Source organism: Mytilus edulis, chromosome 10 (genome assembly GCF_963676685.1).
Source record: "Mytilus edulis chromosome 10, xbMytEdul2.2, whole genome shotgun sequence".
NCBI classification, from domain to species: Eukaryota; Metazoa; Mollusca; class Bivalvia; order Mytilida; family Mytilidae; genus Mytilus; species Mytilus edulis.
Genome location: NC_092353.1, coordinates 79038743 through 79056133, shown reverse-complemented (window position 1 = coordinate 79056133; position 17391 = coordinate 79038743). Strand labels below are relative to the sequence as shown.

Sequence of the window (17391 nt, the reverse complement as noted above, 5' to 3'; positions counted from 1 at the left end):
ACAATAAACGCAATAGGTAGGTTTATACGATAGAGGCAATCTGGGTTGATGGTCGGGGAAATTTGGACTTCCACTGGAAAATAAGGGTATATTGGATAGGGACCGAAATTTTGCCTTGCAACAGGCCACCTACGGACCCCTCAAAGAGTTGTTGCAAGGGTTCTTAACGTGGAAAGAGTGTGGCACTCTCTTTACACGAGGCATCGGATTTAACGTCCCCTTCTGACCGGACGTGACTGCGAACTTGATACATCCCGCACAGCCAAACGGACGCCCCACTTCGGCAAGCGTTTTACTGCCGGTCGGGAGAAGACCAAGTGACCATATTTCTATACCCCAGTCACTATTTGAGAGGGGAGTGGTGCCAAAGGAACATCACCATCTAAAAATGGAAAATTAACAATAGGGAACGACAAATCCTCCCTTTTGTCGCAAATTTTTGTCGTAAATAACATTTTACTGACCTCTGATTGGAAGTTATGAAGGTTATATCATCCAGCTGGCCTCTGATTAGAGAATATGAAAGAAACTCGCTTGGTCTATACTTTATGTGAAGTTACTAATTTTGTTTATGCACTAAAACAAATATATATGCTGTGTCTTTAGCACCCAAAATGACATTAGTTTCTAGTTCATACATGTACTATAATGACTTTTAAAAGTATTAACAAGGAATATTAAAATCATAATTTAAGTTATTTGCCAGCATGAACCCCTTTCAATGATGTTTGGTTCAATTTTCAGTTGAACTTCATAAACTATGTTAATTGTGCTAAAACCAAAGTTGCAACAACTTAAAGTTTACCATCTGATGAATTTTCGAAATTCGAAAAATCTTAATCTAGGTAGTATATGAAACATGTAAGAATTTAACCTATTATTTGTCAATCTACAACTTGTAAAGTATATGAATCGGTAATAGAAAACCATTTTCCTTTATTTCTCATTTTAATCCCATCATTTCTTTATTCTTTATTTCATTTTAGCTTTCCACTCTTCTCTATCCCTAATTTTTTGGGGCATATTTTTTTCTATTTTTTTACTTGTTTTGTCATTTTTTTCACTTTTTGCCCATTATTTTATAATCTGTAAACCTCATCCAAACCCTCATGTATAGCAGAGATTAATTGATTTTTAAATTAATTTCAGTTCTTCAAGCTAAGTATCTTCATGAAATATTTGGAAAATATACACAGAAATATGGACCAGTCTTTACTGTTCGTCTAGGTAAGTATAAGGAAATTAGAGATACTAGAAATAACAATATTAAGAGTTCAATGTAAGGACTTAAACAGTGTAATTGGTGAGGAAACATATAACAGCTGTGTTTGTAGAGTATTTTACGATATTTGACCTAGTCAGGCAAATGGCCATGTTATATTATAGCTGGTTTCTGTGTGTGTTGCATTTTAGTGTTGACTTTCTGTTATGTCATTGTTCTCCCCTTATATTTGATGTGTTACCTTCAGTTTTAGTTTGTAACCCGGATTTGTTTTTCCTCAATTGATTTATGAATTTAGAACAGCGGTTTACTACTGTTGCCTTTATTTATCTACAACTTACACCAACAACAAAAAGAAAATGAAATATCAAAATGCTTTATATTCAAACGCAGAGAGAAACTGATATAAATGACACAGAGAAAAAATAAAGTTGACGAAAATACAAAACAGCTTACAATAACAACAATGGTACACATTTCATTGCACTAGATGTGCATTTCGACAAAAATTATTGTCTCTTCAGTGATGCTCAAGGCGAAACCAATTGAAAGTCCAAACTTTGTATAGACTTTGAATTAAATAAATACTCTTTTGTAAAGTTCAGAGGGATAGATGCTGTCAACTGTTGATCATATCTACCAAATTTCCAATTCTGTAGTTAGATCATACCATTTATTCAAGTGACGCATTTTCCATTTATGTATTTATTAAAGTTACTACTAGGGAGGTTGTTAATGACCTTGACTACCTAAAAGTTTATCCAATATTCAAATCCTGTTTTAGGAATCCAATTGTGCTATTTACCTAATATCATATCTCATTCACATGAATTTGAGTTCAGTTGCGAATGTGCTGTTTAGTAAAATATCTTGCTGTCTGCAAAAAGTCGAAATGGAGATTTTATACGATCAAGCATATCGTTGATGTCTAACTGAGATTTGGGCGTACTTCAACTCTACATCAAGATGCGATGAGCTTGGTCAATCACCTACATCTGTTTATTTCCGATGAGAAAAGAAAACAACCCAGTTTTGAGGTTCCTTCTGATTTTATATTCCAGTATACGAAGGAGACTGTAGCTTACCTTATTAAATGCTTTTCAAAAATGCATTTAAAATTTGTTTTTGAAATCCACAAACCCAATTAGTTTGGTTTGAAATTATCGTTAAATGCGACAGCAGTGTTGCACTTGGTATAGAAGTTGGTGCCGATCTGCATAGTGTCATATTGTTGAATTTGACAATGTGCTTCATGTGTCTGTAACATGTGCAAATAATAGCAATTGGTCGATAGTTCTCTTCTTTGTTTCTCTTGACGTTCATGAAAACCGAACAAACATTTGGATACCTCCAGTCCGGTGATGCATTCCGGTGATCAATGATTATTTTAGATGATTGTAAGAATTTGGAGTATCTCCTTTGTACCATCTGTCACAACCAAGTTTAAATCATGACTTTAATGATATGCACAGAACTTTATTTTGATTGACAGGACCTTATCCTATTGTTGTTTTGAATGATATCAACAGCGTCACAGAGGCATTAGTCAAAAGCAAAGCTGATTTCGCCAATAGACCCTTTATACATTCAGGTAAATAAAGACTGTAAATCATGTTTTAATATTTCTCATACTTTGTTAACTATTTGAATTTGAAAATATGTTTTTACATTTTCATAATGTAAATTTACAATAAGGCGATTTGTAATGTAAAACACTTTCTTTTTTAAGATGTCAGGTCTGTTAGACACACGAAAACTTTATTAAATTATGAACACTGAATGCTATATTTGATAAACAACAGTTTAATCTTATTCTTTTCCTTTTACCAAAAGACCGAAACATTATGTATTGGTGATGCGAAAATGACATTTCCTATGTAAGATAAGAAAACGTAATTGAATTGTGAATTACTCATTTTATGTAAAATATTAACATTTAACATTTTAATTTTTAATAAAAGAAAACAATTCCTGACTAGCTGGAACCGTCTAAACATGCAGTCATTTAATGTATCTTGAAATATATTGTTTTGTAATATAAGCTTTTCGTATCAGTTCCTATTTAACTTTTCATTAAAGTTAGCGTGATGACCGAGGGAAGAAAAGATATTGCATTTTCCAATTATACACCAACATGGAAATTGCACAGAAAAATTGCTGGAAAGGCATTAAGGTAGAACTTTGATTTATTACTTCTATTTGATATAGTATTTTTTACCCTGTCTTGTAGTTGGTATTTCAATGAATTGTACTTTTTAACTAGAATAAATGGTGTATTGAATGATTTATCTTTCATAATCTTTAAGTCAATGTCAAATATGAAAATGAAATGAAATATAGATTACGCATCTATTTTGGTATTAATAAAAAAAAAAAGCGAAAAAAATATTTATACTTTAGTTGACCTATCTTGTAAAAAGGCTGCAGACAATAGGTTCCAGCTTATGATTAAATTGAAGATAAACTGATACGCTCATAATTCAAGTGAAGATAATCTGATACGCTCATAATTAACGTGAAGATAAACTGATACGCTCATAATTAACGTAAAGATAATCTGATAACAAGCAATGCTGCTGATAACAGATTAAGGAAGTGAAACAATTGTTTTAAGAGCAAGGCACTGTTTTTATACCCCCGCTTTAAAAAAGGGGGGTATACTGTTTTACCTCTGTCTGTCCTTCCGTCAGTCCGTCAGTCCGTCCGTCCCATGAATATTTTTCGTCGCATTTTTCTTAGGAACTACAATACAAGGATTTCTGAAATTTGGTTTCAGGGTTTATCTAAGTCAGCTATACCGTGTGATGCGTTTTCAGATTGATCACGTGACAACTTCCTGTTTACCGAACACTTGTATGATTTTACACATGATAGCCAAGTTGAAAATTTTCGTCACATTTTTCTCAGGAACTACAATACAAAGATTTCTGAAATTTGGTTTCAGGATTTATATAAGTCAGCTAAACCGTGTGATGCGTTTTCAGATTCATCAATTCCTGTTTACCGAACACTTGCATATTTTTACATTATTAATATTATCCACTTGCGGCGGGGGTATCATCAGTGAGCAGTAGCTCGAAGTTTCACTTGTTTTGTAGGCAATACTTGGCAGGAAATCATTTGGAGAAAGTTCTTCATGAGTCGATGAATAAATGTTTACCTGTAATGGCCAAAGAAAAAGGATCATTTAATCCAGAAAACTACATAGATTTAATGGTGTTCAATATTCTTAATGCTGTGTGTTTCGGAGAAAGGTAAGCAATGAATTATAAGATTTCAATTTTGTTACACTTCAGCTCTACATTTTTTGCATGTTTGTCTAGCTACAATACCCTTTCCCTTTTCACAAATGTGACCTACCAAATTTGACTATTTACCAGATTTGCAAAAACATGAGCAACATTACGGGTGCCAAATGTGGAGCAGGATCTGCTTACCCTTCCGGAGCATCTGAGATCACCCCCAGTTTTTGATGAAGTTCGTGTTGCGTAGTCTATGTTGTGTATTCTGTACTATTATTTTTCTGTTTGTCTTTTTTTATTTTTAACCATGGCATTGTCAGTTTATTTTCTACCTATGAGTTTGACTCTCCCTATGGTATCTTTCGTCCCTCTTTGTCTAGTGGTAATGTGCGTGTATGGATTTGATGTGCGAGTTGTTTTAATTCCTAAACAGTTATAACCAAAGAATTTTAAATTCTGACATAACTCAACCTAAACAGCATTAAAGTATCAGCTTGGGTTACAAAATGGTTTTACTGTCAGGAATTTGAGAAAACTTAACTGCGTGGAAACAAGCTTGAAATATAAAACAGTTATTTCCATACAAAAACAAAAGTAACCACTTTTTAAAATTGATCACATAAATATAATTCGAAAATTATATAAACAATAATTCAGTTAATTTCGACTTCTAACATTATGTTGTCTAATATAACCTTTTTGTCAGGTGTTAACACATGCCAATTATGGGCTTTATGTATGCTAGAGAATGAAATATGATTTGACATCTGTAAAATTTCAGATGCGGTAATTGATTATTTATTGCAGTTCCAATAATTTAAAAACAAAATGATAGATTCCCTTATATAATTGATTACAATAGCTACAAGACCAGTCAAAGTTGGTTATGTTGTTCAATTCGAATCGTGATTTTAAATAAAATGCATTAGGATGCTTGTAGTTATTTGTTGTCCTTATAAGTATTTCCCATAAATAACAAAAGTCAAGTTTTGTGACATTGATATAAGTAAGATAAGACTAAATTTGTAGAATTACCCAATCGTTGTACTACGATTTTCAGTTATACCGTCAGGTATTCTCTTTTTGTTTATAGTCCAATTTGTTTTTAGAGTTTTGACCTTATGATAAATGTTTAATCATATGCCACTTACAGGAATGTCTCATCAATAAGATTCGAAGACATATGCCTGGTCTGAATGGAATGTTATACTGTTTTACCCCTTTCCATCTATTCTTTCAAAGAAGGAATTGCTGTCACAGTTTCTCGGGAACATTAATTCAGAGCGTTCCTGGTTATCCGATTGCTTGTTATCAAGTTACACTAAGTTATTAATTCACATTCATCGCTCATGTTAAACGAATACTTGCATAGTCTTACACATACTGACCATTTATGATATTATCGCCGCGTTTGTCTAAGGAACTTCGTATCAAAGACGAAAGATACCAGAGGAACAGTCAAACAATAAATCGAAAATAAACTGACAATGTCATGGCGAAAAATGAAAAAAACAACAAATAATAGTACTCATGACACAACATAGAAAACTAAAGAATAAGCAACACGAATCCTACCAAAAACTAGAGGTGATCTAATGTGCTCAGGAAGGGTAAGCAGATCCTACTCCACATGTGGCTCATGTTATAACTAATCCGGTAAATAGTCTTATTCGGTAGGTCACATTCATGAAAGGGAAGGGGATTGTAGTTACGACGTAAGGAACATATCCGATATCATTTGTGAAACGGTTATTCCATAACGTTCAACCAACTGGTGATGGTGTCCGTAACATTTACGAAGGAATGATTTCAATTTCACTATTGGAACTCTTGGTTTAATAGCTTCCTTGTGAGCAGCAACCCTCTATAAAGAAAATCATGATATGAGCATACAGAATTTTTGTAAACAGATTCATGTGAGCATATTTTTGCATCCGTCGAACATCATCTTTTATAGCATGGATAATATTAGAGATCAATGGCTATCAGTTCTTGTTTGGTCATTTATCACTTGTTTCTGAAATATTTGCCAGATATTCGGAATCTTTTTGTTTTCCACATGTATAATGCCAATTAACATTTTTGTCGGATAACTTCTATATTTCTTTCTATAATTTGATTACATATAGCTTAAACTTTGATAAATCAGTGGGGTTTTTTTTCATTGTTTTTGAGAGAAAAAAAATCCAATGTTAAATGATAGAAAAATCTAGAGTGAATCTATTCTCACCACATTTTCAAAGGCTTCTGTTTTGAAAAAAAGCACACGAAGTAATAGTTTCCTTTATACATATACTATCAATGTATTATAGTCATAGATTATAAATGGAAACAAATGTTCCAGTTCATGAAAATGTTTGAAATTGTTTATTTTATATCTTTTAGTGTTGAACTAGATGATCCTGAATTTGTAAACTTTATGAAAATAGACAAGGATGCGACAGAAATGGCAGCAAGTGGATTTGTTGAAGACTTGTTCCCCAGCATGTGTAAAATCTGGACAACAAATAAGTACAGAACAGTTATCAAAATGTTTGATGAAATAATTTCTATAGTCAAAAGGAAATTCCAGGAGCATGAAAAAACGTTCAATTCTGGTATGTCAGCAAGTTTCATATGTTTACTATACAAATGTTGATTGTAAAATATCCATATATAGAGATATTCCAAATTCTCAGCCACAACAGAATTACAATGACTAAAAAATACTGACGAAAGAGCAAATACAACAAAAACAAAGAAAATACGAAAAACAAATATATGTACAGAAAAGATTCGTAAAAAAAACCGGGAAAACCAACGGTCTAATCTATATAAAAAAACAAGACACGAGAAACACGTTTACATTACATAAACAAACGATAATGTCTGGAAGTTTATTTTTCTCGTTACAAAGGATTGCATTTTTTTTCCTGCTCTATGCATGACTGAAATGAAATTCTTTCGAAAGTACAGTGACTAATTATTAGTGAATAAAAGCAAAATTAATCCAACAGTCAACTATATAATAGATCGTTTATCAACTGTTGGTCATTGTTATGCCGTAACCTATAGTTTTACTACATCTGCAATCAAAATAAACATCTATGAAAATAAGACAACACAATTAGTAAAAGATAAAAATATACATTAAAGAGTAGGCTACGCAGAGCACTTAAACATAATGAAGGGTGATCGGTTCTTGATCCATTAGGGTTTTAACAGTTCTTTTTAGTAAACTTGTCTGTATTTGAAAATTCAATGTATTGTTTGTTCTGTTGATGTAGATCAAAAGATCGTATAGATCGACACATTTGGAATGTTAATAAGTATACAACGTCTTAATGTTTTTTCTGGAACCGTTTTGTATTTCTTCTCAATACTTTGTATACAGTCACATACTATTCTTTCTTTAATATAACTGAACGTGCCAGAAATGAAATATTTTCAAAATTAACAGAACATTAAGGAAACTTTCAGGTGAAAATTATATAAATTTAATATATACATCTAAAAACTACTTTTTGTTTCAATAGATTCGTATACACTCCAAAATTTAAGATGTCAAGGATTGTCTTGATAAATTATTAAAATTGAAAAGCAATCTATCAATATTTTATTAAATCATACTTCTTAAAATTTTTTACATACGAAAAAAATGTCTTACCAATTCAGCAATATGACAGTTGTTATTCATTTGTTTGATGTGTCTGAGCTTTTGAATTTGTCATTTGATTAGGAACTATCCGTTTTGAATTTTCTTCTTGTATTTTTGTGATTTTGCATTTTTTCCAGACAATATAAGAGATTTTACTGATTCTTTGATACTAGCAAGAAAAGAAGCTGAACAGGAAGAGAACGATGAAGTGTTGTCTCAGTTAACGAACACACATCTTAGACAAACGCTAATGGATATATTTTTTGGTAAGATCTCGCATCTATGGCAGCTCCCAAGTCAAAGTGAACTGTAGTTCTTTAGCAGTTTATTAGCATTCACAGTTCCCACTTGACAGCAGTTCTTTGGTAGCATTCACAGTTACCAAATATAAGTTGCAATTCAAAGGTGACACATGAATAATCAATATACAGTGTAAAAGATATGAAAGCAAAAATTATTAAAATTCGAATATTTTACTGTAAGTCTTCGTGAAATTTCAAAAAGTTGTACAAACTTATATTTGTAATTAGAACAGTAACTATACAATCTAATAACTTTAGCTGGTTTTAGACCCCTTATTAATTATGTCTGTGATCGTAATGATATAGAAACAATTAAAAATGCACTTTAAATATCAAGGCTTTTAAAATACAAATTATTTAAGAGGTATTACTTATACAAAGAGATTAATTGGATTCGAGCGTCACTGATGAGTCTTTTGTAGACGAAACGCGCGTTTGGCGTATATATAAAATTTAATCCTGGTAACTATGATGAGTTTATTTGCTACCTTGACTAAGTGATTTTCAAATTAAAAGTTATTTCATTTTTATCATTATTTTATTACCGAACATGCCAAATGTACTATTTTTATTATATTTAATGTGGATCAAAAGACAACAGTCATGACAGTTATATCCTCTTTCTCTTTTGGATTTAAACAAAAAAATATTGATTCATGTAATATTTTATATTTCTTTTTTCTGAAACAAACTTAAGTAAAATTATATATTAAATTAATTTCAATAAATGGATAGTCTGGACAATGTTAACCAATCAGCTATTTGCAGCCTAGGTTTATCTTATAGTCCCACCCCCTTTTTCAACTCTTTAATATGATTATATTTATCATTTAACAAAATATTAGATTCAAATAATTATATCTATTTTTTACAAATAACATCTTGAACTGTAAGTATATATATGCTAGAATTCTATTACAATCCTGTCAACATCAGATATTCTATTTGAATAAACAACTATCCCCCCTTTTTGGGGGCTTTCTGTATGATTTCTGATCCCCCTACAAAGTTATGTCAGAATATACACAAGCATTAACTGTAACTTCAACTTACTGAACTGCAAGTGTGTAAAAGTGTTCAATTCAGCCAAAATTGATCTTATAATTTTCACCAGCAAGTATTTCCACACAACATGGAAACAAAGTGCACATTTGAAAATGATCAAATTATCTTTAAATAAATGTTTACTATCAAGCTGAAAACATAGCTAGATCCAAGCATTTTTAAAACAAAGATTAAAAGCTCAACTGTTATCGAACTGCTGTCATAACTGTTGTTCCGACTGCTAAGAGGAATGCTAAGATGAATGCTAAGACGAGTTCTAAGATGAATGCTAGGCCGAATGCTAAGAAATGGTTAGATTGACAGCTAAAGGACGGCTAAAAATATGAAGAACTGGTAAATAACAGCTAATAAACAGATAATAATAGCAGTTCAGTTTGACCTGGGAGATGCATTTTATTTTAATATTGTATCAATATAGTTAATGAAATTAGTGACAAAAAAATCCCTGTCTGCCTATAAATTTTAAGGAATTTTGGTCCTCAATTCCCTCCATACTTTATTTGGCCTTTTTAACCAATCACAAGGAATGGATAACACGGGCTTCGGAACAGGGTAAAAGAGAATGAATGGTGATGTGGCATGAAACGATTCCCTCTAGATTTTTCATTCCTTTAACATTGGCATCTCTTTTCTTTCAAAAAAAATAAAAAAATAACAAATATTTTATGAGATTCCCTAAAATTTAACCTATATTTAATAAAATAATGAAAAGAAAATAGGGTAGGGGATAGGGGTTAAAACCAGTGCATTCCTAAAAATGTGGCAAAAATTCAAAAAACCAGAGAAGCGAACATTCTTAAACATTATCTAAGTACGCTTATATGGTGTTAGACAGTGTAATACAACAACACAACACAAGAATAAACTGTAAAAGTCAATTTAAAAAGGACTGACTTTTTCAATGAGTTTTTACACAAAAACAAAATGACTAACAAGAGACGCCTCACCCAAAAATACGTGTAGACAACAGTAATATACAGGTGTTAAAATGTCATAAAACAATTAAGAGAAAACATATGCGGATTAAAAACTAAAACGAAAAAAGAACACACCATTTATAAGAGGAAAACAAAGAATCAACAAGAACACTGAAGTGCAACAAAAACAAATAACAACATTTATAGAAACTGCAGTTAATTATTGAAGCACGTTTCTTTGAATTATGTTTACCTAGCAATTTTTATATGAATAAACAATTTAAAATACTTATGTTATAGCTGGTATTGACACATCTAGAATAACTTTGTACTTTGCTGTACGTTATATGGCTGGGTTACCTGATATCCAGAGTAAAGTTCAGGAAGAAATAGACAGAGTTGTTGGTTGGTATCATAAAATTTGGATGTGTCTTTTTTAAAGCATTTATATTATTGGTAAAACTATTGCATATATTGGTAAAACTTCAAAATGTCGTAACATTGTTTTTGATCTATGATTTATTTAATGTACATTTAATATATCACATATAGAAAAAAGTAAAATCACAAAAATACTGAATTCCAAGGAAAATTCAAAAAGGAAAGTCGCCAATCAAATGGCAAAATCAAAAGTTCAAACACATCAAACGAATAGATAACAACTGTCATATTCCTGACTTGGTACAGGCATTTTCTTATGTAGAAAATGGTGGATTGAACCTGGTTTTATAGCTAGCTAAATCTCTCACTTGTATGACAGTCGCATCAAATTCCATTCTATTGTCACCGATGCGTGAACAAAACAAACAGACACAATAGGTAAAAATGTCAAAAAATAGGGGTACAGCAGTCAACATTGTGTTATCATCTTAATCACTATAAAAACAACAAATGTAACGAAGAACCACAAAAAGGCATACGTCAAATTTAACATCCTCATTATGCTTATAATATACGATAGATATATTCAATAAATATGAGCTTTTTATAATCAAACAACGGTAACAGTAGTATACCGCTGTTCGAAATATCATAAATCGATTGAGATCAAACAAATCCGGGTTACAATTTAAAGTGAGGCCAACCAAAGGCATAACAAACCCAAATAATTGTTTCAAATGTTGGACATAACCATTTGTTCTTGAAATGAATGCTACCGTTTGCATTGAGAACATAGATTGACAGATGATAAAAATAATCTAGGAAAGGAGGGACGAAAGATACCAGAGGGACAATCAAACTCATAAATCGAAAATAAACTTACAATGCCTGGCTTAAAATGAAAGAAGACAAACAGACAAACAATAGAAAACATGACACAACATAGATAACTAAAGAATAAGCAACACTAAGTAATAACATTGATAATTGATGTCTGAAAATGCTCTGATACTAAATTTTACAATTATTTATTGTTAAAGTTAATGATACTACGTTTATTGTACTAATATCAAAACGTATAAATACTTTAAAACGTTATATAGCATGTAGTTTGTATTGACTGCGTATAAATACTTTAAAACTATTTCTATGTGATTTCTTTCATTAGGGAAAGATAGATTACCGGGGATAAAGGACAGAGAAAAACTCTGTTATACAGAGGCAACCTTACATGAAGCCATGAGACTTGGGACAGCTTCTCCAGTAGGTGTACCACATAAGACAATGTGTGACACGAAAGTTGGTGGGTACTCAGATCAATAAGACTTTTACACCAGGATATGATTACCTAAGCCGTATTTGGCACAACCTTATGGAATTTTGGGTATTCAATGCTCTTCAACTCTTTGTACTTGTTTGGCTTTATAACTATTTTGATCTGAGCATCACTGATGAGTCTTATGTAGACGAAACGCGCGTCTGGCGTATTAAATTATAATCCTGGTACCTTTGATAACTATTAAGCGGTCTTTTACGTATCGTATATGGAGACTAAATTTGATTATGAATAAGCAGTTTTTGTTTCGCCTTGACTGAGTCAAAAAGTGAGACATAGATATGCTGTTTCCGGCGTCGGCGACGGCGGCGTCAACAATCTATTAGTTTGTGATTAGGTCTAGTTTATGGTGAACCACAAGTGGTAGGTAAATCATATTTGGTATGCAGTTGTATAAGTATTGGCACATCTCATTTCTATGGAGATTATTTGGCCCTGCTCCCTCAGTCATGGTCTATTGACTTCAACACTTTTGCTTCTTTTACATGCATTCGTTTGTGATTAGGTCAGTGTATGGGGAACCACTAGTGGTAGGTCAATGATATTTGGTATGCAGTTGTATAAGCATTGGCACATCTCATTTCCATGGAGGTTATTTGGCCCTGCTCCCTCAGTCATGGTCTATTGACTTCAACACTTTTGCTTCTTTGACATGTATTAGTTTGTGATTAGGTCAGTTTATGGGGAACCACTAGTGGTAGGTCAATGATATTTGGTATGCAGTTGTGTAAGCATCGGCACATCTCATTTCCATGGAGATAATTTAGCTCTGCACCTTAGTCGTGGTCTTTTGACTTAGAAACTTTTGCTTATTTTACATGAATTAGTTTGTGATTATGTCAGTTTATGGAGAACCACAAGCGGTAGGTCAATGATATTTGGTACTTAGTTGTGTAAGCATCGGCATACCTCATTTTCATGGAGATAATTTGGCTCCGCCCCCTTAGCATGGTCTATTGACTCTGAATTTTTTTCTGAGTTATCATGTATTAGTTTGTGATTAGGTCAATTCAAGGGGAACCATAAGTGGTAGGCCAATGTTAATTGGTATTTAGTTGTATAAGCATTGGTACATCTCATTTCCATTGAAAATACTTGGCCTCACCCCTCAGTCACAGTATAATGACTTTAAAACTTATCTTAGTTTACATGTATTAGTTTGTGATTAGATCAGTTTAAGATTAACTGCTAATGTTAAGTCAATGATATTTAGTATGCAAATTTATTGGCATTTGCAAGCATGGTTTCCATGGAGATTATATAGCCCCACATCCTCTTATTGACTTTGAAACTTTTCTATAGTTTACTAGTTAATGTTTGTATTTAGATTTGGGAACGACTTATAATAAGTCAATGGTCATGATGGTATTTGGTATGTATTTGCACATCTTATTTACATGGAGATTGTTTAGCAATTTAACTCAGTCATGGTTTATTGACTTTGAATATTTTCATAACTTGTGTAAGATGTTGCTACTTTGATTTCAGCATTTGCATAATCGAAATTACAAAATCGCGAGACATATGTCTTTGTGGTATAGTATGCGCTTTAAATTGTGACATCATTCAGCATAATGGTCTTTTCAATGTCTTTACAACATTTACATTACAAAAAACAATTATATTGAATATTCAATAATTCAGGTTTGACAAACTATTCAACTGTAACTTGATTAAGACAATATTAATCAAGAAGAGTAAAGTAGCTAAAACGTGCAAATAAACTCATCATAGATACCAGGACTAAATTTTGTATATTCGCCAGACGCGTATTTCGTCTACAAAAGACTCATCAGTGACGCTCGAATCCAGTAGATATTAGCTATATGGAAATCAAATTGGAGTCCGGAGTAGTGCTTATTACTAAATATGAATACAATAAAATGAGAAGTATGTGTCAGTCGGCCAGAAAAAAAGAAGAAAACAAAACAAAATCAAACGGAAAATAAAAACAGAAAACAGAACTTAAAATAAATGACATGTATCTAATTGAGAGGCGGAGCATTACAAAGAGATAATAAAGCGACCAAGGCATTGAAAAAAAAACCATAACAAAATAAGCAAACAAACAGTTTACAAATCATAAAATTAAGTCCTGATATGACCGATCAAGAGGAAAAACCTCCGAACACCGTGGCATTCTTCCTGTTGATTATGTTAGTACGAAATATACTGTGGTAAGTCTCATTCGGTGAAATAAGATTCGTTCAAGGAATAGTGCACGATATTGTAAACACAACGATTTGGACACTTATTTTGTCACCTTTAAAACTAATATTTCATTACATTCAACCATGTTATGATGGCGTCCATAAATTTAGTAAATGTAAACTTTACAACTTAGAACCCTAGCCTGTACCAAGTCATACATATGACAGATGTACCAGAATTCCATTTTGATGACTGATCATGCCCTAAAAAATTATGTTTATCGATAGTATGTAATCAAGCAGACATAAATATCGTCGTTATAAGATTTCACATGCTTATTTGTGTTTTTAACCGGAGTTTTGTGTCAAAAATGTCGGTTATTGATTTTGGGGTGTACGGCGGGCGGTCGGGCGGCCGGGCGGGTGGGCGTCAACCAAATGTTGTCCGTGCATTTACTCATGAAGCGTTCAACCAAACCTTTTAAAATTTTAATATGTTGTTACTGACAACAAAATGGAGGTCAAGTTAAGTAATGACGATTTTGACTTTTACCGTTCAGGAGTTACGGTTCTTGAAAGTTTAAAAAATGTTGTGTCCGTGCATTTACTCATGAACCGTTCAACCAAACCTTTTAAAATTTTCATATGTTGTTACTGACAACATAACGGAGGTCAAGTTCAATAATGACGATTTTGACTTTTACCGTTCAGGAGTTACGGTTCTTGAAAGTTTAAAAAATGTCGTGTCCGTGCATATACTCATGAACCAGTCAACCAAACCTTTTAAAATTGTAATATGTTGTTACTGACAACAAAATGGAGGTCAAGTTCAATAATGACGATTTTGACTTTTACCGTTCAGGAGTTACGGTTCTTTAAAGTTTAAAAAATGTTGTGTCCGTGCATTTACTCATGAACCGTTCAACCAAACCTTTTAAAATTTTAATATGTTGTTACTGACAACAAAATGGAGGTCAAGTTCAATAATGACGATTTTGACTTTTACCGTTCAGGAGTTACGGTTCTTGAAAGTTTAAAAAATGTCGTGTCCGTGCATTTGCTCATGAAGTCAAGTTTGATATTGATAATCATAAATTTTACCTATTAGGAGTTTTGGTCCTTGTAATATTGATAAATGCCAGAACACAAATAAATATTAAAGAATCCGGTTTACTGTCATTTTGACAGCTCTTGTTGAACTAATGTTTTATTGTTATATCGGGTTATACATAAACAATGAAATAACGTCAACTGTCAGATAAGCACAGAATTCTTATACATTAAAACAAATTCATGTATTGTCGTTCTGTTTCTTATTTTGATATACGTTTTTGTATGCTATAAAACAAATTTGAGAATTTAAATGAATTCTGTTAATATAAAATTTGACAAGCATTTATTTCTTATTTAATTTTCTGATTCTTTTATAAAATAGTATTCAAATTAACCTTTACAACAATCAGATACGCTATGATACACAGATGTATCATTATAGTAATATATCAAGAGTTAAGAAGTTGCTCCAATATACTCCAATCCCACATGAGACAATGTGGCTTCGACATGCTGAGGTCTCACTTGAATGATGAGGTTTAGATAGCTAGACGACTAGGTTCTACATAAGAAAATGCCTGTACAAAGTCAGAATATGACAGTTATTATCCATTCGTTTGATGTTTTTCTCTAATGAATTTGCTATTGATTAGGACTTCGTTTTGAATTTTCCTGTGAGTTCAGTACTTTTGTGGTTTTAAAAGAACTTTAAGAGGATATCGAAACCGTTTTATATTATTATTTTATTTTCTGAACAGTGAAATGATGACCAGATGCATTTTTCCACATGAATTTGTGACATAATGGGGTATCCGACATAATCTTTATAGAGATCTTAGACATGGTTAATTTCATATAAAATTATTCCGAGTGCAATCATCTCTATGTCAACTTCCAAAAATTAGTTTGTGTTATGTTTTCTAGGAGGTTATGATGTTCCAAAGAACACAACGGTTATGATTAATCACTGGGCACTTCACCATGATCCTAACTACTGGAAAGATGTGGAGAAATTTGATCCGACACGGTTCCTGGACGAAAATGGAAAACTTGGTATGAAACCAGAAAGTTGGTTACCATTCTCTGCAGGCAGACGTGTGTGTCTAGGGGAAACTGTTGCTAAACCTGAACTGCATTTGATTTTTGCAACGATAATGCAAAGGTTCAAGATAACACTGCCTGAAGGAACCGACCCCAAATTAAAACTAGGAGGAGCAGGTGGCATTACACAGCCGGCTACTTATGAAGTCATCATTACAGACAGAATAAATACATAAAATTAAACTCATGTATCCTTATGTAGCTCAAAGTGTAATTATTGTTTATAAACATTCTGTAATTGTGATTAGATACGTTATTTAATATAGAATTGTAATCTATTTTTTTTTAATATAATACATAACTTTTTCTTTTTGTTTTTCATTTTTCAGTCCTTTATATATTAACTTGATTGGACATTATCAAATATTCAAATTTACCGACAAACAAGTTTAACTACGCCTACTTATATTGTTTGCAGGTGTCAATCTGAATTACAATGCTTGTGCAAACTTTAGTTCATACAAAGCAAGCAAGCAAACCAAACCACTAACTTACTAGCATTAGGATAACAGCTGTAAAGTTTATTAACTTCTTGTTTGATTTTACCTTCTACCTGTTCAAGTATCAATGGTGATTGGGTCTTATGTAGACAAAACATGCAAAATTATAACATGGTATCTGTTTAGGTTCTTTAAAAGAACTCGGGCATTTTCAAGGACACAAAGTATCTGTTTTCCTTCTTTGACAACTAAAGGCAACAGTAGTATACTGGTGTTCAAAAATCATAAATCGATTAAGAGAAAACAAATCCGTGATACAAACCAAAATCGAGGGCAACACATCAACTAATAAGTAAAGAAATTCTCGAATTGATATTGTTTTAAAATCAATTCTTAAAATTGATACCCTTTTCCGTGAGTATACATCTTAAATTCTTCAATAAATCTTTGCCTGAAGTTACCTTAAAGATTTTAATGAACGCAATCAATGTAAAACTAGTAAATGATTTTAGTCGGGAATTTATATTCCACAAATTACTTGAAAT

At 32.2% G+C, this 17391-nt stretch overlaps 2 protein-coding genes across 10 annotated transcripts in view; both read left to right on the top strand.

Annotated features, from left to right (window-relative positions):
- LOC139491982 (steroid 17-alpha-hydroxylase/17,20 lyase-like) overlaps positions 1-16712 on the top strand; it is a 68936-nt gene extending 52224 nt beyond the window's left edge. For all 8 annotated transcript variants that reach the window (XM_071279985.1, XM_071279983.1, XM_071279978.1 and 5 more), the window contains exons 3-11: positions 1150-1227; positions 2715-2813; positions 3302-3395; positions 4321-4476; positions 6850-7061; positions 8239-8367; positions 10686-10790; positions 11935-12069; positions 16230-16712. In XM_071279985.1, the coding sequence (XP_071136086.1) occupies positions 1150-1227; positions 2715-2813; positions 3302-3395; positions 4321-4476; positions 6850-7061; positions 8239-8367; positions 10686-10790; positions 11935-12069; positions 16230-16582 (1361 nt within the window). In that variant the 3' untranslated portion in view covers positions 16583-16712. The remainder of the gene's footprint in view (positions 1-1149; positions 1228-2714; positions 2814-3301; positions 3396-4320; positions 4477-6849; positions 7062-8238; positions 8368-10685; positions 10791-11934; positions 12070-16229) is intronic.
- Positions 1-17391, top strand: part of LOC139491985 (steroid 17-alpha-hydroxylase/17,20 lyase-like) — a 136498-nt gene that overhangs the window by 21422 nt on the left and 97685 nt on the right. The gene's annotated exons all lie outside the window — the stretch shown is intronic.